Source organism: Melospiza georgiana, chromosome 2, assembly GCF_028018845.1.
Source record: "Melospiza georgiana isolate bMelGeo1 chromosome 2, bMelGeo1.pri, whole genome shotgun sequence".
Classification (NCBI taxonomy): domain Eukaryota; kingdom Metazoa; phylum Chordata; class Aves; order Passeriformes; family Passerellidae; genus Melospiza; species Melospiza georgiana.
The window spans coordinates 116,693,967-116,720,182 of record NC_080431.1 but is presented as its reverse complement, the minus strand read 5'-3'; the positions used below and the strand labels follow the sequence as shown (position 1 = coordinate 116,720,182).

The 26,216-nt window shown below is 41.9% G+C and overlaps 1 protein-coding gene across 3 annotated transcripts in view; it reads right to left on the bottom strand.

Moving 5' to 3' along the window:
* The window catches only part of DSCAM (DS cell adhesion molecule), a 467,715-nt gene that overhangs the window by 167,534 nt on the left and 273,965 nt on the right, over positions 1 to 26,216 (bottom strand). For all 3 annotated transcript variants that reach the window (XM_058045375.1, XM_058045376.1, XM_058045377.1), the window contains exons 5-8: positions 23,945 to 24,223; positions 16,176 to 16,451; positions 12,255 to 12,551; positions 11,162 to 11,437 (exon numbers count right to left, since the gene is read on the bottom strand). In XM_058045375.1, the coding sequence (XP_057901358.1) occupies positions 11,162 to 11,437; positions 12,255 to 12,551; positions 16,176 to 16,451; positions 23,945 to 24,223 (1,128 nt within the window). The remainder of the gene's footprint in view (positions 1 to 11,161; positions 11,438 to 12,254; positions 12,552 to 16,175; positions 16,452 to 23,944; positions 24,224 to 26,216) is intronic.

The window sequence follows — 26,216 nt, the reverse complement described above, 5'->3', positions numbered from 1 at the left end:
CCTGGCAATTGTCTCTCTCCAGCTTTCCTGGGGCTCCTTCAGGCCCTGCAAGGCCACCCTGAGCTCAGCCCAAAGCTTCTCCTGTGCAGGTGAACAATGCCAGCTGTGCCAACCTGAGAGGACAGAGGGACAGAGGGACACTGGGGCTTGGAGCAGCCTGGGACAGTGGAAGGTGTCCCTGCCATGGCAGGGGTGGCTCTGGATGAGCTTTGAGGTCCCTTCCAGCCCAAACCATTCTGTGATTTATAATTCCATGACTCCAGGCCCCCCAGAGGACTAAAGCCTTGTTCAAAGCCATATGTTCAAATGGTTGTGCAGATTCTCCTCACAGTGCAGGAGGTTGACAAATACAAGTTTGGTATTAACTCCACAGTTTCCAGCACAGCCATGGTGCCATTTGATGAGGGGAAGTTGTGACCATGCTCAGGTGCCACAGAGAGGTGACATCAGGGACAGGAAAACACAATTCATCCTTCCAGGCCTTCTCTGGCTTTCCCAAGAGTGCCTCACTGTCTGCGTTTGGAAAAGCGCCACTGCCATCCCTTTTTCTCACTTTTCCTGGCTGCCATCTCTCTAATTGCTAAAACCTGTCTTTTGGCATTCTGAAAACCTGGTAGATGAGGCATAGGAAAAAAAAGAAACTTGGTATAAATGACTGTGTTTATTTGAACTTTGAGCACTGGAAAGTACCTCCTTGTTCACTTGGGGACTTTTGCTGTCACAAAGTGAGGCAAAATACCTGCAGCCTCTTGGAATTACCTTAGCCCAGCTGGCTCATTCACATGAAATATCTCAGATTTTTTTCTCAGCAGAAAAAAATTCTCTTAGCATTTATTGACAAGCAGTTCATAATATGAATGGGAATGAGAAATTAACTGTGTGTCTTTCAAAAGGTTTGGCCATAAATTTTCCCCTTGATAAGTATAAATACCTCCTAAGTGCCAAGTCCTCCCCTTACTTTCTGCCCAAACCCTTCTCTTCACCTCAGACACCATTACTGAAAAATGCACTAAAATTCACAACAGGGTGGCAAATTACTTCTGTATTTTCTGCTGAGTGTGTAACAAATTTGACTCAATCTTTCACAGACAAAATGACATCAAAAGTCAGACAAAATATTGCCCAAGGATAATAATGTGCATCTTCACTCTCCATCTCCCTGATGAAGAAAACAGGGAGAAAGATCATTAGGTGACATTGAAATGTTTTTTCAGAAAATATTGATTTGCAAGGCTGCATTTACCAGCTCTAAAATACAAGTAGCAGCCTGCAGAGTATTTCAGAAATTGGCTGAAATATTTTTAGGCAGCACATTATCCTTGTATTCAGGTTTTTAAGATACAGAGGAAACCAACATTTCTGCTTCATAAAATATAATGTATATTCGACCTGAAGCAGCTTGCAGTCCTTATGAGGAGCTTATTTTAAAAGCCAGTGTGTAATTTAAAAATCAGTACTTAGAAGCAAGTAAATAGTCTTGCAAAAACTTTGAAGTATTGAGGAATGTTTTTCAGCTATGGTATTCACCAGTTTAAATTGACAAAAAAAGGTTTTTATGAGCTATCATAGGAGATAAACTTTCTTTCTGCTCATTTGAAAAAGGAAATGACCACCAAAAATATCACTTATTAAAAATTTATGATGATATCCAGCAAATAATTTCTGAAATATAAAATTTTCTGTCTCTATCAATATCTGCGGTGAAAAATAGAGATATACCCTTGATAGAAGAAAATATTATGATTATTATGACTATGATTAAGAAAATAATATCATTAACCAGCATGAGGAGGCTTTTTTGCACACTAAAGCTGTACCATTGCCAAACAGCACTAAAAAAATAAGGGTACATAGTACTTTGAGAGACAAAATTTACAGCAGGACAGATGTATTTAAAACCTGTTTAAAATACTTCAATGTGTGTTTATATATTTTAATTCCCTATACATAGCTTTAGCTTGACGAAATTTCAGAGCTTGCATTTGATTTTTTTGTTTACATATATATATATATATATATATATATATATATATATATATATATATATATATATAGCTATTATGCTGTTTTGTATATAAATTTTTCCAGAGGAAATTTACAGTAAGACAGAAGTATTTAAAATCTGTTTAAAATACTTCAGCGTGTGTTTCCTTACTTTACTCCCCTATACATACCTTTAGTTTGACCATATTTCAGAGCTTACATTTGATTTTTTGATGAAATCATGCTATTTTATGTATGAGTTGTTCCATCTTAACCAGAGAGAGAATAGTTTTTGTGCTTGTGTACATGGAAGGGATATTTTTCTCTACCCACAACGGGCAGAAGAGTGGAAATCTCTGCTTCATGCCACCAAGTGCTGTGTCCTGGGAATGCTTTATTGATGAGAGCTTGAATTAAGTGTCTATTTAAGAAGAGGAGCATGGGCCAGCCTCATTAGTGCTAATACAGGAAGATTTAAATTATGTTTTTGTGCCCTAGCAAGGTCTTCTGTACCTCTGGGGGACTGCTGGAAAGGAGGGCAAGGAGGGCTTCCACGCTGCTCTCCATTAGCAGAGGAACATCCTTAATTTCTTGCCCTCTGTTCCATGGGAGTTTTGCTGGGAGGAGCTGCTGAGATGATTCACTGAGACAGAGCATCCTGCAGATCTCCTGTTTCCTGCAGCAGCCAGCTGAACATGGTGTTCTGCACAGCAAAACCAGAATCATCCCCTGCTTTATCATTATAAACAGCTCCCTGATGGCTTTTCTTGCAACAGCACTGTTGCAGGGGCTGTGTCTGCAATAGGAAATACTCTTGGCAATGAATATTTATGGCTGATGCAAAATCACAGCCACCAGGCTATGCAGTCCCTTAGGGCAGCTGTGTGACCCCAGGTTTCATGCACTGGGAGTGAAAAAGCCAAAATTGCCTCTGCACAAATCCTACCATGGGCTAGCAATTTTTAGATTTTCACAGTCCCCACTGCCCCTATTCCCCTTTCCTGCCATCCAACACTCACAGGATCCCTGATGCTGCAGTGGGAGCTTCTCCAAAAGGAGAGAGCATTTAAAATGTTGTATGGGAATCAAAATCATGTCTCATCCATCCTGTGCAGTCCCTTAGGGCAGCTGTGTGCCCCCAGGTTTCATGCACTGGGAGTGAAAAGGCCAAAATTATTTTGTCTCTGCACAAACCCTACCATGGGCTAGCAACTTTTAGATTTTCACAGCTATCCAGTCCCCACTGCCCTTTCCTGCCATCCAAAAACTCACAGGCTCCCTGATGCTGCAGTGGAAGCTTCTCCAAAAGGAGAGAGCATTTAAAATGTTGTGCAGAAAGCAAAAGTGCTTTTAAGTCATGTCTCATGCATCCTATGCAGTCTCTTAGGGCAGCTGTGTGACCCCAGATTTCATGCACTGGGAGTGAAAAAGCCAAAATTGTCACTGTACAAACCCTAGCCATGGGCAAGCAATTTTTAGGTTTTCACAGCCATCACAGTCCCTATTCCCCTTTCCTGCCATCCAACACTCACAGGATCCCTGATGCTGCAGTGGGAGCTTCTCCAAAAGGAGAGAGCATTTAAAATGTTGTGTAGAAAGAAAAAGTGCTTTTAAGTCATGTCTCATCCATCTGTGGAACCCTGTCCTTTCAGCCTCCTTTGTGAGGAGAAAAGTGCAAGCCCTTATCATCCTGAAACACCCTGCAAAGCTGGGGTGGTGGGGAGCTCACTTCCCTGCCCAAGGGAGCTCACATCCCTGCCCAATTTGCTATTTATTTGTGAGAGAAAACCTTGATGTGAAGATAAGACAGCAGCTGCAGTATTTTCATGCAACAAGCTGATCCCTTCATTGGTGAAGTGTTTCCTAATTAAAGGCCTCACTTTTGGAACCTGCTCCAGAGATATTGCTCTTGTTCAGCCCCTACCTGATTTAAAGTGATTTTTGTCCTCAGGTATCACTGTGAAAAGTCCAACCAAATCACCGGAGCCAAAAGATGATTGACAAAATAAACACAGAAAAAGAGCAAGAAAGCACCTTAAAATCTTAAGTAAACAAATCTGCACTGTAAGACAGTGAAGAGGGCCAGTTTTTGATAAAAATAGTATACAAAGCATCTTGAACTCCTTAATTGAGGCACTTATTGAAGTATTAAGGCTCATTTCACATTGGTTGTATAATTCCCAAATAAATACATCCATACACAGACATAAATTATATTTGAAAGATAGAACATATAAAATGTGCGTATAGAAAGATAGAACATATAAAATCCAGGGAGTTTTGATTTAGATTTAAATGAAAAGTTTTAGATTTGTGCATACTAATTCCTCATCATGAATACTGGGATAGTGGTGAAACAACTTTAACAGACATTTTTGGGTGACCATTTCTGCAGTGTCAGGGGTGAAGTCATTAGAGGAGTTTCATTAGAAATGTACTGGTGCACAGTAAGACACATCCAGATGATACTTGTGAGACTTTACAGAATGTAAATCAGGAATTTTAGTGCAAAGCTAACTTTAAGATTCTGAATGGCAAAAAAAAATTTACACAGACCCGTCAAGAATATCAGCCTGTTCCACTCTTATTTTCAGGAATTTCTACAGGTCAGACACACTTGAGACATCCCTATCAAAGTGCAAATTCTCTTAAATCAGGCTCTGCCACTGCTTGTCCCCCAAAACTACTCCCCATGCCCATGATGGGACCTGAGAAGAATTCCTAAGTGCATTTTCCAGGATGTTTTGCACAATGGCGCATTCTCATCACTCTGACCACAGGGCCCTGCTGTGATTCCTGTACGTGACAACTTCAGTCACTTTGAGGGGTCTGAGCATTTCTTTCCAAGGAAGTTGTGACAAGTTTGAGGGCATCCAAAACCATATAGCATGGGGGAGTGGAAAAAGGGCAGAAAGTGATATAATGAAAGAAAGATCTGAAAGACATCAAGGCCAGAAGTTGTTTTTTTTCTGATTCAATCTATTGGCAAAGTCAGTCAGTAGGACAGATAAGATCTGAGATTTGTGCATGAAGCTCAACTCCCACTTGCCATAATCCACAATTCCAGGCTGAAGCATGAACAGATTAGCAGATTGATTGAAGAATCCTGCAAGATTTCCAATGATGATTTTTTCCTCTCTTGTGCCTGCATATTTTTCACTATCTAAACCAACCCTTCCTGAACTGATTTGCAATGCAAATTCACAAACAGAATTTCAGATATTAGAAAGAGCTAGACACTTCCTAGGAAAGATGAGGAGGATCTATTCAAAGAGTTGCAAACATGAAGCTATTTAGAAGTAGCCCCTGTTTGGTTTGCTTGTATTCCAACATGAAACAAGGCTGGTACAATTCCTTTTTGTGGTTCACAACAGGTGAGGTGCTCACTTTACATACAAGAACCTTTCTAAATCAATGAAATACATAAGCTCAACAAGATCAGAAACAGTCCTTTTGAACACCACACTTTTCATTTTAATGATGCTGTACCCTTCCCTCTCAGGGGCTTCTTTTTCAATTAATTCCTGTTGGAGAAGTGTGAATAGCAGCGGGCTGTTTACATGAGAATGTGTCCCATGAGACTGATGACAAGAAAATCATCACTTACTACTGATGGCTTTTACTGGAGCTGGGAAAACTATTACTATAAATTGCATAATAAAAAAAATGGAGATAATAACTCACTCCTGTTCTTAAAAGCTCTGAGATCTACTAAAATGCTGTAGAAGAGATGCTGCTATTATTATTTTAATATCCTTCAACTTTATTGTGGTTTTTTTTTTTGTTTTTTTTTTCAATGGAAGTATGAAAATTAGACATAGGGTGGGTAATATAACTTCTTTCTTTGTTTGCCAACACTTCCCATGATGAGACTATTTTCATTTGCTTGAAGTTTGACTTTTGTTTGGGTAGCAGTTTGCCAGGCCAGGTGTCTGCCTCAGGCTGAGTCATTTCAGCTGGAAGGTTTCAGCTACAATTCTTTGGCCATTTCCAAGAAGAAGGTGGGAGAGTGGGAAAACTGAGACATGGTAAATATCAATTTACCATAAAACCAGAAAAAAACCCCCAAAACTAAGGTATTGTGAAACCTGAGAAGTCCCACCTGCCTCATGGATTTAGCAGTAGATTTCCAATTCAGGTGATGGCACCAGCCTCAGATGTTTTTACTGTACCTATAAAAGACACCACAACGGTGCCCAAATTTTGCATTCTGAGCCAAACCAAGTCAATAAATAAACAAAACCCCCACAGGATCAGATGTGGAGAGGATATTTTGCAGTGACAGAGTCCAAGCAGCCCTGAGCACATCCCAGCACTGCCTGTCAGTGTCTGGGTCAGTCAGGTGAGATTTCAGAAATCGGGGCAGATTTGTCACTCCAGTGTTTGAACCTGAAGGATGGCAGAGAGGACTGGAACTGGAGAATGGGAAAAAGGTTGGGGTATCCAATAGGAAAGGGTCATTTTGAGTCTTGAGAACAAGGCAGAGTGGAAATGAGAGCTGAGATGATAAACACTTTGAGTTCAGATTGATTTTGGAACCCAGAGAAGAGCCAGGACTTGGAAAAGGAGGAGCTGGAGAAAACTGAGAAGGACAGGTCATTGTGAGAAGGAGTGAATAGAAAGTCTGCATCTTCTACAGAATATTCTTCTCTTTAGGATCTCTGATTCCAACAGTTCTCTGCCTTTGGCAAATGTGTACAAACTCCTCTGGCAAACCACAACAGCTGGGCTGAACACAGAGCAAAAAACTGGGGCTGCTAAGAATAATTCTGTTCTTGGCAAAGAGTGTGCCAGTATCCTTAGCAAGGCTAATCTCAATTATTTCTGATGATGGCAGTAACTGCTGTTCCCACTTTGCAGGAGGCAAGGGACAGGGGGTTCAGTTTACTTAACAAAAAAAAGCTAAAAATAAAATTACACCTAACATAGGCCAAAGCAACATGTGCTGAAAAGGTTTTATTACAGTTGCAAAGGTCAGCATGTATGGAATACAGAAATTAGGAATGTAAGTACAGTTGTGGTCTCCCTCTGTTACTTGTGCATTACAGGGTGGGTAGTTTGCATGGCTTTCTGTCAGAAATAAGAACTGGCCAAATCATTTGTCCAAATACAAAAAACAAAACAAAACAAAACAAAACAAAACAAAGCAAAAAAAAAAAAAACAAAAAAACCCCCCAAAAAACAAAAAAACAAGTTGGCTTGATTTCCAAAAAGCCCTGTTGGAACTCAGGCATAGTTCCATGGGAGTTAAATCTGCCAAGCAGAAACCTGCACGTTCTCCTGGCAGCTCATGCCCTCAGCCAGCTCAGGGCACTGCTGCCTCCCAAATCCAGATTGTGGGAGAGACAAGGGGAAGGCAAGAGCTGAGGGGAGAGAGCAGGGCAGGAATGCCAGGACAGGACAGGACAGGAATGACATGTGGCTATGCAGATGAGGGCAGCAGTTATTCCTAAAAAATAGGACAAGAGATTTCACATGGTGTCTCATTGATTGTTCTGATCAGCAGGGCAAAGAAGCAGAGGATCTAAGGTCAAATAGCACAGAAATGCCCAGCTCCCAAGTTTTTGGCTTTCCCAGAGCCTGCCAGGTGGGAGCATGCACAGCAAGGCTCTGAAAGCCCCTCGAAGGTTCTCTGGAAGCCAACAGTTCATTTAAAATTATTGTCAAGAAATCTTCTCCTATCTATTCTCCTATCTGTGACCTTATCGTGATTTCTGAAGGATGATTTAACTTTCATTTGGATGTTTGCAAATGTCAAAATACCAGAGTGGACAGCACTCTTGTGTTTGATAGCACACTCATGGTGTTGCATGTTTTTATTTAAATGCTGCTTTAAGCAAGTCTTCATCCCAGCCAGAACCAGGATGCTTCACATGCTGGAGGATTTGGAAAGTGGAAAGTCAATGTGGCAGAGAGCTGCCAACTCTAAAAACCATTTGTTTGCCTAATGCAGATAAATGCTGGCCCACAGAGCCAAATTCTGCATTTACCTTTGCCACAGATCTGTCAGATAAAGCTAATTAAATTACTTAAATCTGTCTTTCCCAGGGGGTTGCTAAGCTGGGTGACGTGACTGCTCTGAAGGAGGAAACAAAACTCTCAGGAGCAACTTCATTTCAATGGGAGCAGGGCTTTGAACATATAAATGCTACATAAAGGCAGGTGAACTGGAAAAATTAACCCATAAGCTTCTGAAATTGAATATACAAAAAATGTGTGGATATTTTTTAGTTCAGTTTGTGCCTTATTGCCATTTTTCCTGGTGACCCAGGTGGCTTTTGAAAATGAACACATTGTTTCTGAAACATTCTGATACCACAGAGATGATATACTCATGAGGAAATTTATAATTATGTCCTCAAAACAGAACATGGACAGGGAAAAAACCCAACTAAGTAACAGCTCATTCAGTGTCATCTATTGTGAGTCACGCTTCAGGTGAATGGTTTGAGGTCACCCACAAAGCTTGTAGCAGAACTGAGAGCAAAGCAAAGGACTTGTATTGAAGATGAACAATAATTCTCCCTCTGTTTTCTCTGGAAAAAAATATTTATACTGATGGTAGGAGAAGCTGAACTGTAAATAAGGATATTTGAGCATTGATTTTAACTCCCCTTATAATGTATTTCAGAGTACTTTTAACCTCCAGTATGCAAGCTGGACCATATTTTGTATTTTTTTGCTATCAAATAGAAGTGCTTAAAAATTCAACCCATTAGGTTTGGAATCTATAAAATGAAAAGGCAACACACACACACACATTAATAATATTTTAAAGCACCAGGCCACTTTTGACTCCCCACTAGTATGTAGATAAAAATCTGCTGTGGCACTGCTGACCTAAAGCTACAACAGTAGAACACTGAGAACTGTTCAGGTCTGACCTAAAAACCTCACCTGTGACATTTTGGGCTTTTTAGATGAAACCAGGCTATTAACCTTATTTTCAAATTACAATGTCTTTTCTAGGCTTGGAGCAACCTGGTCTAGTGGGAGGTAGAACCCCATCAAGGAAGTAAAATCACTGGCAAAAGTTACAGCTCAATCCAAATTGCTGGAGCTGGAAATCTGCTTTCTGGGGGAGGAATTGTCAAGTTGGAAACTGTAACCTGATGGAAGAAAAAGCAATTATTTCACCTGAGATACCAGTTGGTGTTCTCAGTGACTGGTTTTGTTTCAGTTTCAATGCCTGTGACTGCTGGATTTGTTTTGTCTGGCTACATAAATTTTGACAGTCATTTGAAAGATGGCATCATTTAAGAGGCAGCTTTTCCCCACCAGAATTTCCATGGTGGCCTCTTAGTGCAGCAGCAACACAATGATTGATTTGTCATTCAGTTCCTAAACCCTATCAGCAGATCTTTTATATCATTGTAATGTCAAGCAAAGCACAACGCACATGAAAACAAAAGATGATGTTGGCTTTTCGTGCCACAGCTTGTGACCAGTGCCCCTGATGGTCTCAGGTGTGGGAGATGTCATGCCTTTCAGAGTCCAAATTGCTCGTGGTTTAAAGCTAATCCCCTAAACCCTTGGGAAAAAACCAGCAATTGCATCACTCCAGAGTGCTAAAGCCAAAACTAACAGAGCAGAAGGAAGTTGAGATCAGATGTCCGTAACAAAGTCATTTTACCTTACTGCTCTCTGCATTTTATCTGAGAATGAATACAAGACTCAACCTCTCTTCCTTCCTCTCCTCTGGCTCCAAAAAAAAAAATCCAAAAAACCAATCCAGGAAAAGCTTCTATTAACTTCAGGAATAGTGAAATTATACTCCAATTCTTCCTACAGGCTCAAATGAAGTGCAGTATTTAGTGGCCCCATTGCTCAAAACTGGGAGCTACTGCAATCAGGTTTTCTGTCTTTTGTGTCCTCATGAATAGGTCTGAACATTGCCAATGTCAGAACAGTCAGGACACAATGGTAAAAAATTCCTATTCTCAATCTCTTTCTGAAGTCTTTCAGGGCCATCTGAACATCCTTGTTTTGGACTATTTGACTAGATTTGAAGCATCCTATTAGAATTTCAAGTCAAATTTATTTACAGTGTTATCTTTCTAAGCATGAAGAGCACTCAGATAATCACTTAATAAGAGGAAAGCAAGGTTAATGCTTTTAGTTCCTGTCTCTGCTTAGTGACAAAAGTACAGACATTAAAATTCTCATCTCATGTTTTAAAAGCCAGAAAGTCACTGGCTAATGAAAATTGGAACTTTGTTGTCCAGTAGAGAAACAGTCACCAGTGAAATGTGCGTGACAAACCATTAATTTCCTGATTTAGTTGTAGCAAAAAGTGTTCATAGCAAACTTGAGCTGCAAGGCCCCCACGTAGAGGCAACAACAAGAACAAGGACCAACTGTGCCAAGGAGGGTAAAAGTCAGGAGAGAACAAGACACAATGACTGATTAGCTCTGTGACATCATTAAAAATAAACACAAATCTGGATTAACCTCCTCAAACAGCTCGTTATCCGCATGCCAGGACAATCCTACGTGTGCAATTCCACCAACGACCCAGCAATTAGCCAGGCTCTGCTTTTCCCAGCCCTCAGAACCCAGGACATTCCTCTGACTGCCCTGGAGGGCTCTAGACCCTTTCAAGGAGCTCAGAGACCTTGGCACGGAGTGGAAAACACCTGTGCCTTTGATTTTAACCCATGGAAACAATTACCAACTTTGTGTGAAGAGTTACAAGCCACAAGAGTTTGAGTAGAATGATAATGAATTTATCACAGGGTGAAAAAATAGAATTTTGGGGATTTAGAATGGGGGTTCAGGAGGCAATCTGGGCGTGGAATCTGGGCATGTCCTGTCTTTCTTCTTCTTCTTGTCCTCCATCTTCTGCTGTGATGGTGACACTTCTGGATTGGTTTAGGGTAGAGACAGACTGTCTAACATAGGTGATAGGTATTGGAAAATTATTGTAAATAAAGTACATGTAGTTCTTAGTATGAAAAGATCACACCACCCCAAGGGTGTTCAGTGTGCCTGAACCCAACGTGCTGGACAGACCTCCACAGGTCAGAGAAAGAATGTATTAGGTAAGAGCAAATAAACAACCTTGAAAACCAGAGCTGAGGAATCTTGACTTCTTTGGTTGTGGAGCTGGGAAAAAAGACTCTTTAATACCTCGGGAGCCATTTCAGCAACATGAAACCCAAGACCGAGCTGTGCTCACCTTTCACTGTCACGTGCACGCTCTGGCTGGTGGACAGCTGGGGCTGGACCAGGACGTTGCAGGTGTACTCGCCCTCGTCCACCTCCTTCTGCACGTCCGAGAGCTTCAGCGTGCCGTTGTTCTCGAACGCCACTTGGCGATGGTTGAAGGGCAGCAGGTTGGAGTTCTTGTACCACTTGATGGAGTAGTAGGGGTACCCGATGACCCTGCAGTGGATGTAGGTGTCCCTCCCCGCGATGGCCGTGATGTTCTTCATGGGCCGGATGCTCGCTGGCCCTGCCAAGGCAAGGAAAGGAGCTCTTGAGGACAATTTAAAGGCACGTTTGCTCGAGGGAATGGGTGAAATTATTTCTGGATATACAGATGTTAATGGACGTGGCTCGCGCCGTGCTTCTTAGCATTTGACAGATTTTTATTTTTAAGAGCTACTTAAGCAGTTTTCCTAATCTTTGTATGCTCTACTTTTTCCTTACCCTGCAGCATCCATGCTAATTATGTGGGGGTATATATTTGTGTTATCCAGCACTTGCCTGATAAAATCTTTGCTGTGTTACAAATTAAAAGGCTGAGTGTGATTTAATTAATGTGAAATACTAACACTGATATGGAGTTAGACTCCTGTTACACATGAGAACACTGAAACAATTAGCTTTTTTATTTGCTATGTATATAAAGTATATATATACCCATGAGGATGGGTATTATGCCATGTAGAGCCAGAAATTCAAGGTAAAGTTCTGCACACATGAATAATTACAATGGATGTTGGACAGGTAAAGGAAGAAAGGAGAAGGAAAACAAAACATGCACAGCAGGACTAAAGCAAAGAGACTGTGAACTAGTAGAGATGAGTAGAGGAAAAACAGACTAAAGGACACAAGCCAAAGGGTTCTTCCAACATTTAACTATACCATACACTTTCTACATGGGGCTGGAGAGGCAGGGTGGGAAAAGAGAGCAGGGGGGAGAAAAGAAGAGGACAAAACCATTAAGTCGGTTTTTTGCATTCCAAAATCTCATCACATGCAACAATCTTCTTCTCCACTACAATGAGTTATGTGTGTTTTTTTTGAGGAGCTGATTTGACAAGCACCTCTTACGTTTATTCGAGCCTGGTACAGGACGACTCCCGCAGAGTTGTTGGCAGTGCAGCGATAAACGCCCCCGTCTCGGACCTGGGTGTTGGAGATGTTCAGGTAACTGACCACGTTGCCCTCAGAGGTGATGATCTGGCTGATCCTGTGGCTGCCGTCCTTCACGATGGGGTCCTCGTCCAGTGTCCAGGTGATGGTGGGCAGGGGAGTCCCCTTCACATTGCACATCAGGGACACTGGCTCTCCTGGGCTCACCACTTTCTCGCTGAAGGCAGAGATGATTTTGGGAGTTCCATCTGCAGAGGGAGAGAAAAGCAGCAAAAGAGTGCTTACGTGGTGTAAAGCTTGTCCCCTCTACCCTGGAGTGTCGTATTTGTGGGGTGCCCTGTGGCAGGAAGGAATGAATCTGACTCCATCTTCTTAGAAGGCTAATTTATTATTTTATGATACTATATTATGTTAAAGAATACTATACTAAACTATACTAAAGAATAGAAAAAAGGATACACACAGAAGGCTAAAAGATACTAATGAAAACTTGTGACTCTCTCTTCAGAGCCTTGAAACAGCCTGGCCCCAGTTGGCCATTAAGTCAAAACAATTCACCAATGAAATAATCACCTGTTGGTAAATAATCTCCAAACACATTCCAAAGCAGCAAAACACAGGAGAAGCAAATCAGATAATTATTGGTTTCATTTTTCTCTGAGGCTTCTCAGCTTCCCAGGAGAAAATCCTGGGCAAAGAGATTTTTCCAGAAAATACGACAGTGACATTTCACCCTTTTTTGTATAATTAAAATTAAGAAAAGACTGCATTTGTAATTCTTCTGCTGGCCCCTTGCAGAAGAGAGAACAAACATCTCAAGAGGTTTATCCGTTGCCAATCAAAACTTCAGTCAAGTGCTGAGGTGGAATGGTCAAGGAGATTCTTTACCTGTAGAACTTCTATCATATCACTAAAACAAGGCTTACAATATAGAAAACGCAAAAAAAGTGCAAAGAATTGTTCATTGTTTTAAGTCCAAACAGCTGAGTTTCAGGAAAAGGAAATCAGATAATTATTGTTATTTTTCTCTGAGGCTTTCCAGCTTCCCAGGAGAAAATCTTGGGCAAAGAGATTTTTCCAGAAAATATGACTGTGACACTGGAGTGCATCCCATGAGCCATGATCTTTCTTAGAAGCAACACAAGCAATGATTTTCCAGGATGTAACCCTAATTATTGAGAGAGGGAAATAAATTCTGCCAGTAGAGGACTTAAATGACCCTTTGCTTATGGCAAGTTTTTTTTACATCTTCTGATAAATCTGGTAGTGGCTCTGCTGTATGAAAAACACTTGAATAGGATCAGGCATCTCTACAAACTCCTGTGTTCCTGCAGACAAGTTTTAAAACCATATGGAGTTCATTATAAAAGACATACAGCAAAACTTCAACACATTTGGAGAGTCTCCTGGTAGATTTTAGCTCCTTGGGAAGTTTAGGATGAATCCTGCTGCCAAGAGCCTGGCACAACTTGCATAGGTTGGTTTCACACAGCAGTTTAGTCCTGACATGCAGTGCCCCATCTAGGAAAGTGTTAAATTAAGCTTTTTTGAATGGAGATTGCCTGTAACAGCAATGATGCCAATTTCTTTCAGTGGTCATTTTGTGCTACAGATAAATATTTCTCTGAATGAGAGCATTCAAACACTTTATCTTGTGAACTGTCTCCCAAAATACTCAGCCTGTAACAGGGAAATGAATAAAGAAAATGGGTGGGCACAGAAACTTTGTAAGCAGGGAGCAGGGTTAAATACCCACCTCTCCAGAGAGTTCAGTGGGGTAACATTTAGGAGTGCTGACACCCTAGTATTAGTTAGGAAGTCCTTTCTGTGGTCATGCAGTGTGTGTTTGTTTTCCTTTGAAAATATTACTTTAAAAACAGGGCTGCAAAATTCCCTTGCTTGCCACATGGTGAAAAGATAAGCACTGGCATTCTCAGAATGTTGAAAGGCCTCAGCATCTCTGGAAGAGCATTTGATTTTATCTGATTTCATTTTATTTTCCTCTGCCCCCTCTCTCTTTCATTTCTGTCCCATTGGTTATGTGACAGTTTCTAATTTATTTATTTATTTTCATTCCTGACTCTCTCCCTTTCCTTTGGATATTGTCACCCCTCAGAAAACAGAATAGCAGAGACACACACAAAAGAAAACCAACACTTTTTATCCTGTAAGGGAGCTGACACAGGGCCAATAAATCTGTGAGCGTGCACACTATGTACCTCTGCCACCCCTCCTCCTCTTTTTCCCCCCTTTTTTTTAATTCAAGTGACAGGCTTTTTTTTTTTTGAGATGAAAGCAGACATTATTTTCGCAGTGAGACCTGAGTGTCTTTGAAATCTTCCCTGCTGTTGCTCTCTGATAACCTGCACTCTCCAGACACCCTGATAGATTATCAATATGCTCTTTAGGCTTTCCTAGTCACGGGAGATGGTTGCTGAGGTAACTCGGTCCAGGCAGGTAATCTCTTCTTCTTCTACAGAGACTCTAAAAATAGTGTCCATGCCATGCCTGCACCACAGCCTCATTAGAGAGATGCCTCTGTGCAAATTGATGACTTTCCTCACTTCGTTATCATGTAGAACATGGTATCAGTTATTTAAGATGATCTCCAAGCCCTCAGCCAATACACCCAACCAGAAAAGCAATGTTTGGATTTTTAACAGAGATCTGCTTGGGAAGGATTTTCATTTTTTTTCAAATTGATTTTTCCATTCTCTTATGAGTAGGGCACAATAAACCCCATGGACATTTCATAATTACCTTCTTTTTTCACAAACTCCACTGGTGCCAAAATGATTTTTACTTTTATATATTCTTAATATATATCAATAACTCTTGAATTAGAGTAGACCATTATCGTATGGTTACACAGTTCCCAGCTATCTCCAGTACTTTTCCTACCATGACAGACAGAAAGACAAAACACATTCCCAAAGGCCCCAATACCATCTTGCTTTTTCCTGGGAGCCAAGGATAAGCTACCCTCCCAAGACACTTCCTCATAAACAAAGTACAGCCAGTAGCTGAAGAAAAAGGGCCTCCAGAAGAGGTGGAGCCAGGGGGGAGAATTACATCATTACTCGAGGTTCTAATTGGGAATTCCTGTCAATTATGCTGATTTGCTAAACTTGCAAAACGGTGTTCACCCTATGTGGGGTTGGTATTTTTCCATATCTGCTCCTGGAGTCCTCCAATTAAAGACCAGGTCCTATTGCCTTCCTATTTTTATTATAGATTACTTCTTATATCAATACTGTGTCCAGGTCTGGGCCCCTCAGTTTAGGAAGGATGTTGAGATGCTTGAGCACATCCAGAGGAGCCAAAGAGGCTGGAGAGGGGCTGGGAGCACAAACCCTGTGAGGAAGCCCTGAGGGAGCTGGGGGTGCTCAGCCTGGAGAAAAGGAGACTCAGGGCTGCCCCCATCACTCTGCACAGCTCCTGAAAGGTGCCTGTGCTCACCTGGGGCTGGGCTCTTTCTCCAGCAGCACTGACACACCCAGAGCACACAGCCTCGAGCTGCACCAAGGGAAATACAGGGTGGAGAGCAGGGAAAAGGTTTTCACTGAAAGAGTGATAAAGTTCTGGAATGGCTGCCTGGGGAGGTGGTGGAGTCCCCATTCCTGGGTGTGTTTAACAAAGCCTGGATGTGGCACTGGGGGCCAGGGTTCAGTTGAGCTGTTGGGGCTGGGATGGACTTGATGATCTTTAAAATCTCTCCCAACCCAGTGATTCTGGGATTCTGCGAATATTGCCTCTAAAGCGCATTGCTTCATTTCTAGATCTTTAAGGCACCACCATTCTAAAACAACAGCACCAAAGCCAACTTGTGCATAATTTTAAAAACCAAACTTGCTAGGCAGGTGGAGACTGACCTTCCAGCACCACCTGGACGTAGTCCTGTGCTGACATCTTGTCCTTGCGCACGAAGCACTGGTAGGCGCCGCCGTCGCTCTTGGCCATGCCGTCCATGATCAGGTTCTCGCGGTTGACGCCGGTGATGCGCACGTTGCTGCCAGGGTTGATGATCTCCCCGTTGCGGTACCAGGACAGCTCCTGGTCCTCGGTCCCCGTCACGCTGCAGGACAAGGACACTTGGCTGCCGACGCTGCTTTTGACCTTGCGCGGGCTGATGGTGGCTTTTAGCGGTTCTGGAGGTTTGGGTTGAAGGAAGGGAGAGAGGAAGGGAAATAGAGATTATTCAGTATAAATGTGCATTTGTGTGCAAGTAACAAATCAACTCTCACAATAAAAATCACAGCCATACCCTTCTTAAAAGAAAACATCAAATAAATAAATAACAATAAATAACAGATAACTGTATTGCTCTAAAAAATACATTTTTTCCACCAACACCCATGACAAAAAAAAATAAGTCTACAGGGATAACAAATTCAACACATAATCCCATGCCCAGGTGAGCAGTGGGACCAGACCTACAAGTACCACCACTAGTGCTGAGGCATTTAACATGGCACTACACAGGTTTTGGGAGGGCAGGAGGTTATTTCACATTAGTTCAGTGCCGACCTTTGAATCTTGTGCATTAAGTGCATTCCTGAAACTCATTTTCTGATTTAATTTTGGGCAAAAGGAGCCAAATTTACCATTTCCCAAACTACTCTCTCATGTGAACAACTGCAATAAATGCCAATTAAAAGATTAGCTTTCAAGAGTGGAAGATGTTAATGCAGGTACACCCATGGATATCCATTTGATATGTCCACATGGAAGTTTTTTAGTGTGTGGGCTCACCAGATTTTCTGCTTTGATGTGGGAGGATTACAATATTTTTAAGTCAGCCTAAAGAAATAGTGGGACAGGAGAATGCAAGTTTTACATGGCAAAAAAAGAGGATGAACAGTACTGAAGAAAAGTCATAAATGTAAATGCAAGGAAAACAATCTTTATCCTGCCACCTAGGATTTATCAGCACTGCAGAACACAGATTTCATCTCGTGCCTTGTATAAATTGGTTTGACTTCCTTATAAAGATAAGGGGTTGCTATCACCACTGGTGCTATCTCTGACACAAAATACAGGCCATCCTATTTTTTCTTTTAGCAGCTTGCATACACACACATGTGCATAAACACACTTAACAAAGAAAAGTTACTTGTTCACTTTATTAAATATTTTATAACATTAAAGTTGGAATAAATCCATAGGGGTTAATCAGGAACAGAGTCCTGGAGAAAAACACACAGTGGCCTCAGACATTCTGGATTACAGACAAAGGTCCAAAACATTAATTGATCTGTGCTCAGATGTATGTTAAAAGTCACTGAATATCTCTATTTCCTATAAAAACACTACAAAAGCTAAAAAACTGGCAACAATCCATTAAACAAAATAATCACACTCAAGTGTGACTAATATCCCAGAGCCATGATGATGCAAGAGAGCCACATCCTCCATTGCAGAGGGGGTGAAATTTCTTTGCCCAGCTTTTACTTCCTGCCAGCCTGATCCAGTGAATTTCCAATGTCTGAGTGCAGAGTCATTAGGAAAAACACATCATGGGGATGCTTTGGGTATCATCAGCAGTACAATTACATCACGTCTCTGCAAGTTTTGACTTTGCATCATACAAGGCAGATGGAATTCAACTCAGTTTTTATGAGTACTTTGATGAATATTTTTAGAACCAAAGCTCTTCAGCTATAACTCGAGAATGGCAGATTTTCCACCTCGGTTTTATTTTGCCCAAAAATATTATGTGCAATTATTTGTGAGGATATTTTCATGGCCTGAACTGCTGACAAACTTCTCCCTTTTCAGTTTGCTAGTCATGCTGCCTAGGTGGAAATGTTAGTTCACAGAGCATTATTTCTATTCCAGGAAACAATTTTGTGGGTTTTTTCAACAGTAGTAGCATAACACTTTTCCAGTGTGGTGCTCCTGAAGTAATAATTATCTTTGTAGAATTTGTGAAACATTCAGAATATTCACACATGAATACTCGACTGAGGGGAAGGATGAGTATTCAACATTACTGAGCACCATGAGTCATGGCAATGAGAGTTTGGCAGCTTTATTTATGAGAACATTTGCAATTTCTTTTCCAGCACCCAATTCATGCTTCTAAATTACATATCCTCCATGTGATAAATTATAGAGCTACACGGGAAATTGCATCCATTTGCACTTCTGATCGCTCAATTGGCCAGCTAACTCATCTCCACAGAGCCTGCTTTGTGTCGTTCCACAACTTTGAGGACTTTAATCATTGCTAGGATAAATTAAGGAAACAGAAAGTACAGCAAGGTAAGATAACAACACGATACTGATGCCTAAACAGTTTTGCTTTCACGAATTTTTCATATATTTTTAGCTCTGAAGAATATTATCACGGAGTTATGTAGCTCCTAGTATTTTTCCCACCCTTTTTCTCAAATTTTAGAACAATAACCTAAGATTCTAACACATTCCTGAAATACTGTTTAGTCCTATTTTTATGTAGAGGACTTACAAGAAGAACATTTTGTTTCACAACCAGAATCTGAGAAGAAATAACAAGAAGTGAGGCAAATAAGCCCTGGACCAACTCCAAAAATTACCTAACCAACTGCTCTTTAATTGGACAATATTTGTTAAGAATACTTATTTGTTGAACTTATAAAATTGTAGAGATCCAGTACTGGCTGTGCCCATGACCATTGGGACACCTGGAAGCTTCCAATCAAGGTCTGGTTTTTATTTTACCATTTCAGCATTGTTGCAAGGGTTTTTCTCTTTAGATATCAGGCAACAACACCAACAATCCACTGTGACAGGACCTTTCACCCCCTGGCACAGCAAAAGACTTATCTACTTCCCCAAATCTAAACTAGGCCTGAATGGTTTGCCTTGTGATGAATTATCTTGGCTGAAAACACCCTTAGGCAGAAATAAACATCCTGCTTTGAATGCATGGGAAAGGATAAGCAGAAATAAGTGACCAACAAGCAACTACTTTTGCCATTCTGAGACCACTACAATTTTCATAAAATCAGAAAACTCTTCCTGAGTGTGTGGAGAGATCTCATTGATGCTGAGATGTTGGTATTGAGACACTTCCCTGGGACTGAGAGAAATTAGGAGACTTCTGCACATCACTATCATTCACTGGAAAAAGACACTAGCTTCTAATCTAAACTATTTCTTTACAGTTCAGATAACTAAACTAGCTATAGCTAGTTTAGCTATAGCTAGTACCTTTATTATAGTACACTGTGTTTTTCTCTACTAGTAGTTCTTTTTGTGTTAGCCTGTGTGGTAATTAAATCTGTTTAAAGTCTTGTGTCTATTTTTCTTGTGGTGTCTATTCTAAATAATTCATGTTGTAGCAGACCTGAGTGGTCATTATGAAGGACTTGTGAGTAAGAGTGGGTTTTAGGGTGCTGGCTGTGGGTGGACATGTTCTCCCCCTCTCTACCACAAATGGTTGGTGCAGAAATGAAGAGATAACCCAGGCAGGTGAAAGACCCAAAGGGATCATCTCTGGCACCAAAAGGGCTCAAGCCCCAGCTAGGAATCAACATCTTAGTCTGGACAGAAGATGTGGGAAAAGATAAAAGAAAAATAAATATTCTTGAGTGAGACACTGTTTTACAAAGACTATAAAAGACACATGAATTTTCACAGAGGCAGAAATGTCCTACACACACATCCTGATAAACATACAGGACTTCTCCCTGGAGTTTGGACAGAGATTCCATGGTTATTTTCCTGGGAATTGAGGGAAAGGATTTTGATGTGTGCTCCATCATAAATTGGTTGGTAAGAAACATTGCTTTCTAAGTTAAATAATTTCTTTGCTAGCTGTAAAATTAATGGTACCTTTACCCTCATGTTGGATTTATTTACTAGTAGTCTCTTCTGTCCTTATTCCTGTGGAGTAAAAAATCTGTTTTAAGTCCCATGTCTGTTATTTTTATATCTATTTAATGGGTAATTTGTTCTATAATAGACCAAATCAGCCATTATTAAAGAATTTGTGAATGACAGTGGATTTTGTGGTACTTGCCACTTCAATAAAGTTTCTGCCTCCTGCCAGGGGCCTGGGCAGAAACCAGGGACTAATCTAAACTTGAGCATCTACTCATAACATTGGCCACCTCAATAAAAGCTGTTGTCTGTGGGGTTTTTTGTATTTATTTTCTACCTCTGTTGAGGTTGGGATTGAAGGCACTTGAGATGGTATTTCATGTTTGGACTCAGGTGTTTATTATTTCCTATCAGTGTAACAGCCTCACAACCATGAGTTCTGCATCTTTTCATTAGCAAGGCACAAAATGGCCAACTATCTCTTCTTACAGGGTCTTTTAAGACTAAATGATGTCATTAAGAAACGACACTTAGATTATTTTCCCTTTTAACCCAATAACCAATCCTTCAAAGCCCGCAATGCAGACTTTTCTGTCCAATTACAAACATCACTTAAACCCCTGAAGAAGAAGGTGAAGAGGAACAACTTGCCTCTGCTTTAAAACTTCTATCTTGCTTCATATTTATTTTTATATTCTAGAACCTCAAGCTCTAAGTTTTCTACCCTGTGATATCACACACTTCTATTTAACTATACACCTGTAATCCCAGCGCTATCAATCAATTTTGGAAGTCTTCTCTGCAGCCTCAGGTCACATGTAGTCTTCTCTTGTGAGTCTGTGCCTTTCAGCACACAAAGTTTAAAATTCTCAGCATCTAGTCTAGCATTCCAACAGCTGCCCACTGCCAAAAACCTGTCCCAGGCAGGGACTGGCCCATGCTCTCCCTGTGTCTCTGTCCGAAGTTTCTCTCAACTGCCTCAGGATCATCATGAAAAGTACAGAAATTGGGACCACCAAAAAAAAGACCAAGTTTGAAATCCTGGTCTTGTTGGAGACGGTTGCTTGCCAAGATCCTGAGGCCTGAACAGAGCTTCTGGCTTGCTAAGCTATTGTTCACAAGTGTGTTCAGTGTGTGTATGCAACACTGAACCCAGTGAAAGGAGAAAGGGGCACTTTGCCAGCACCCGCTCTTCTAAAAATACCAGGAGCTACATAACTCTGTGATAATATTCTTCAGAGCTAAAAATATATGAAAAATTCGTAAAAGCAAAACTGTTTAGGCATCAGTATCATGTTGTTATCTTACCTTGCTGTACTTTCTGTTTCCTTAATTTATCCTAGCAATGATTAAAGTCCTCAAAGTTGTGGAACGACACAAAGCAGGCTCTGTGGAGATGAGTTAGTTGGCCAATTGAGCGATCAGAAGTGCAAATGGATGCAATTTCCAGTGTAGCTCTATAATTTATCACATGGAGGATATGTAACAATAGCCAACAACAGGAATTTCCCCAGGATTGGACTGGACTTTTCCCCAGGATTGGCTGGACTTTTTCTGAGTTAGCTTTTGGTGGTCCCCACAGAAGACCCCTCATCTGTTTTACAACCACTGTGACGGATGGACTGAGATGGGAGAAGCCTCTCCCTAGAGGACTGAGGCATGAAACCCCTATGTGGAAAAGCTCCCCCTCCTCCCAAGGACTGAGACTGAAACCCCCAACCCGTGGGAGGTGCGTGGGGGAGGTGAGCTGACCAAAGTGAGATTTTGCCAAGCACTACCTGATGGCTGGACCAAGAAGACAATGGCTCTCGCTTACTGCTGAGAATATGGACTACCTGTTACAGCTATTCTTTATTGTGTCTGTTCCCCCCACTCGCAATTTTCAATAGAGTTATCATAGTAAAAACCTCTGAGTTAGCTGGAGTTTTTAAGATCTCCCCGATGTAACAGGTGGATCCTCAGCTGGACCAGACCAAAGGACTTTTTTTCTATGTTTGGTAGCTATATTCCCCTCTCTCTCTCTCCTCTCTCTCTTTCTCTATGTTTTTCTCTCCCTTAATCCCCCTTATTGTAGTGTATTTTTATACTTTCCAATTCTTTGTAATAGTTTTGTTTTTGTATCCCCGTATTTTTCCCAAATGGTTTACCCCAGATTGTACCCTCCTCCCTTTACCTGTGTAATCCCTTTCCTTTGCTGAGATCATCCCCAAATCCCTACCCTGGCTCTCTGTCAATCACTCAGCATCCCATCCCCTCCATCTAGAAGCTTTGGTCCAGGTGGTCGAGTGATTAGCCAGAGGCCAGGGGTCTGCCCCCAAGTGTTACTCCACATGCTGTCCTAAATTGTTAAATGTCTGTCCCCCAGTATCCATCCCTTAGGGTCACTTATTGCTTAGTAAAATATTATCTACTTTCAGTTTCCACCTGCCTTTAAATGTTGTAGGGGGATAGAACATAAGTAAATAAAGGTAGTATAGAATGTAATCTTACCCCCTACAGAGTTGCAGCTGAGCCAACTATTAAGGATTAGGAGCAGGCCTGATTGTAACAGGCCACAGCTATAGCCAGAAAGAAGAGTGTTATAAAAGAGTGGATTGGTTGGTTGTGGGGAACTGGAGTCACTTGGCTGCTGTGAGGTCAAGGAAGAGTCAGTGCCTAGAGGAGCTGTCTCTGAGAAACATCAAGGAGGTACGAAACTCTAGCAATATGGAAGCCTTGCAATGTAATGACAATAGAACTCTTGTAATATAGTGGCAATAAAATGCAACCTTGGCACATCTCCCGGGGGCTCTCAGCAGGAGCCCCCAGAGGTGTAGGCGCTCCTTTGGGACTCCTAGAATAAAACCTTGGATTAAGCCCTGCTAAGAGTCAGCCCTTTAATCTTCTACTGATGTCTCCAGTGTCTCTCCTGCTGCAAAGGCGACCAGCCCAGGTATACCCTCAGTACCCTTGGGGCACAAGAGAGTGTCCCCCCGCTGTCTGCTGACACGGGGCTGGCTGGGGTTCCTGAGAGGCTCCCAGAAAGACAGAGACACCTCTATCACATTTTGCTGTGGTTGCTGTCCTGGGTTGACTATATGATGCATCTATCCCCAATTGTTCTGTTATGCTGAATAATAAGTTTTGCACCTTTAGGACTTGTTCCAGAGAGTGAAGGGGGGAGAGAAGAAGCAGCAGTTTATTTTCAGACACTGCACTCACTCCTCCACATCCCTGCTCTTGGCCTGTGTTGTCTGCGGATGGACAGGCAGCAGGACAGAGCTCTCCTTTGCTTTTAGTTAGTTTAGCTAGCTGAGGCAAAGAAGTTCCCTGGACTGTGGGGTTTTTTCCCTTTTCTTTGGAGCTGTTTAACCTGCTCTGGCCTGAACACCCAGCAGAGCACCGGCAGCTCCACCTGAGGCCACCAGGCCGGGCCGGGCCGGGCCTGCGACATTTCCAGCACTGATCAGAGACTGAGTGAGCTCAGCTACAGCCCATGGAGGGACTTTCTCAGTTTGTCATCTCTTTTGGAGTGGCAAGGGGTTTTACTGTTTAATATCGTTTAGGTTTTATAGTTTAATAAACAGTTTTTTTCCACTTTTCTCCCAGACCGGTTGTGGGGAGGGGCCAATTTGAATCTGCTTTCCTAGAGGAGCCCCTTTGGGGATTCTCTCCCAAATTTGCTCTGAACCAGGACAGTCACTCAATAAAGGTGCATGTGTTTATGATTATCACTGCAAATCCCCTGTGCCGTGTCGTTTTTCTCGCACTCTGAGATCACGAACGTCGCAAAACCCCTTTATGAGGACGCGTCGCGACACTCCCCTCTCCCTGGTGGCACGAAGGCAGGACCTACGTGTGACGTGCAGGCGGCCGATGACCTCGGCGGTGCCGTAGTTGTTCCACACCTCGCAGACGTAGCTGCCCGAGTCCGAGGGCCGCGTGTTCTCGATGAGCAGCCCCGTCACCGTCTGCCGGAAGCGGCTGTCGGGCTCCCAGGGCACGTTGTCCTTCAGCCAGCGGTACTTTGGTGCCGGGTGCCCCGATGCTTTGCAAGGCAGCTCCACTCGCTGTCCTGCCATGGCTTTGCGGTGCTCAAACCCATCTAGGATAGATGGAGCTGAATTCGCTGGGTCTGAAGCAGGAAACACAGAGAAACTTAAAATTAACTTGCTAAGCAACATGTAGTTATTTTTTCTCCTGCGTCACTGGCATATTTTATGAAAATCCTTTCGCTAGGATTTTTCTCCTGAGAAACTGAGGCCTCAGAAATGAAATGTAAACAATTATCTGATTGCTTAGAATGTGGTTTGGAGGTTGCTTATCAACAGGTGCATCATTGATTGGTCTCATGTGAATTGTTTCTACTTGATGACCAATCGTGGTCCAGCTGTGTCAAGGCTCTGGTCTGTCACGAGATTTTTATTATTCATTCTTTTCCAGCCTTCTGATGTCTCCTTTCTCTTTCTTTAGTACATTTTTATTATATAATTTTATTTTAATATAATATATATAATAAAATAATAAATCAGCCTTCTGAAACATGGAGTCAAGATTCTCATCTCTTCCCTCAAACACCACCACACTCCTGCATTTTCTGACTCGCCTGCCCAGTGTTTTGGGCACTACAGTTTGCTTCTCTGACCCAGCCAACCAGTTTGAGTCATGGTGGCTGGGATCCAGCAGCACATGCTGCTGAAGCAACTCATCACTGCTTGGAAATCCTCTCACTGGATTTTTTCCAGGTGGCAAACGTTTTGCTGGTCATCCTTCATGTTCCCTGTGAGAGGCACAGAGAGCCAGAAATGTGTTGCCTTAGCAATTATTGCCACTTCTCAACTAGATTGGAGCCAACACATTGTCCCTTCTCTCGGTGGTCTGAAGGCTTTGAATTAAAGGAGCAATTTATTCCCTTGTCAGGAGACAAATGGGCAAAGGCACAGGGATTTCTATCTGCAGTCAAAATGACAGACAAGCCTTTTCTTCTTCTGTGGGAAAAGAACTTAACGTGACAAGACCAACTTACAGCTTAATAGTGCATCTTTCTGTGCTCAATTTGCTGACAACTGCAGCCCTCACTCGTGCAGCACCTGGCACAGATTTATGTAGCTCACAGATGTCTGGCAGGATTGCCTTCACCAGAGGTGCATGTACCCATCAGAAATAATTTCAGATTATTTGTAATTTCAGATTTCAAAATTTTTGAGACAGAGGTTGACACTATTTAAATTTTTTTTGCAGCCCATCCTGGAGCTATTGCAACAAAAATACTGAAAAAAATATTCATCAAAGTATTTTCTCATCACACGCACACGCTTTGCTAAGATTTGTGTCTCACAAAGAAACCCCACATGCTGACCAGCTCCTACCTGACACACTGACCTCTTTTTGGGTATATCTAATCACAGCTGATTAGATGTAGGTGTAATTGCCACAATTATGGCATTTTCAAGAGTCATTTTAACTTAGAAAACTCAGGTGCTGCTCACAGGGCAGCTGCAGCATGTTCCTGTACAAAACTGGAGAGATTAAAGGAGCAGTTCATGATGAATTCAAGTTATTCCAAAAGTAATCAGTACTTGAACTAGCTGGTTTAAAACAAGCTTAAATATAACTTTATGAACTGCAGCCACAACTGGGAGGGCAGCCAGGACAGCAAACATCTTAAGGCTGTTCAAGTTAAACTATCAATCCAGAAACCAAAACCATGATATTAAAAAAAGGGACTAAATATCTTTGGGGGTTTTTTTTTGTGTGACTATATCTCAATAAAACCCCCAAAATGCCAAGTCCAGTGAAAGGTGACAGCAGAGGTTTTTCTGCTTTCTAGGTGCCAGGAAAACCCGGAGCCACTGAGGGCAAAGGCACATTCAGCTTGCTGAGTGTCTCATTAGGAAGGCGTCGGCGGTGGTTCAATGAGTGGTTTTGGATGAATCAGTGGCCTCCAGGTCCACATTTGGCACCAAGATGGGACACATTTTTGAGCTTGCCATGCTGTTTATGTCTGGCTCAGTGAAAGCACAATCTGCCAGGATGCTGTTGGAAAGGCCAATGTCAATTTGACTAATTGATCAGCCAGCTCCTCTCTCGCCCTTTGGGTCATCAGGCATCCCTGTAACCAGGCTCAG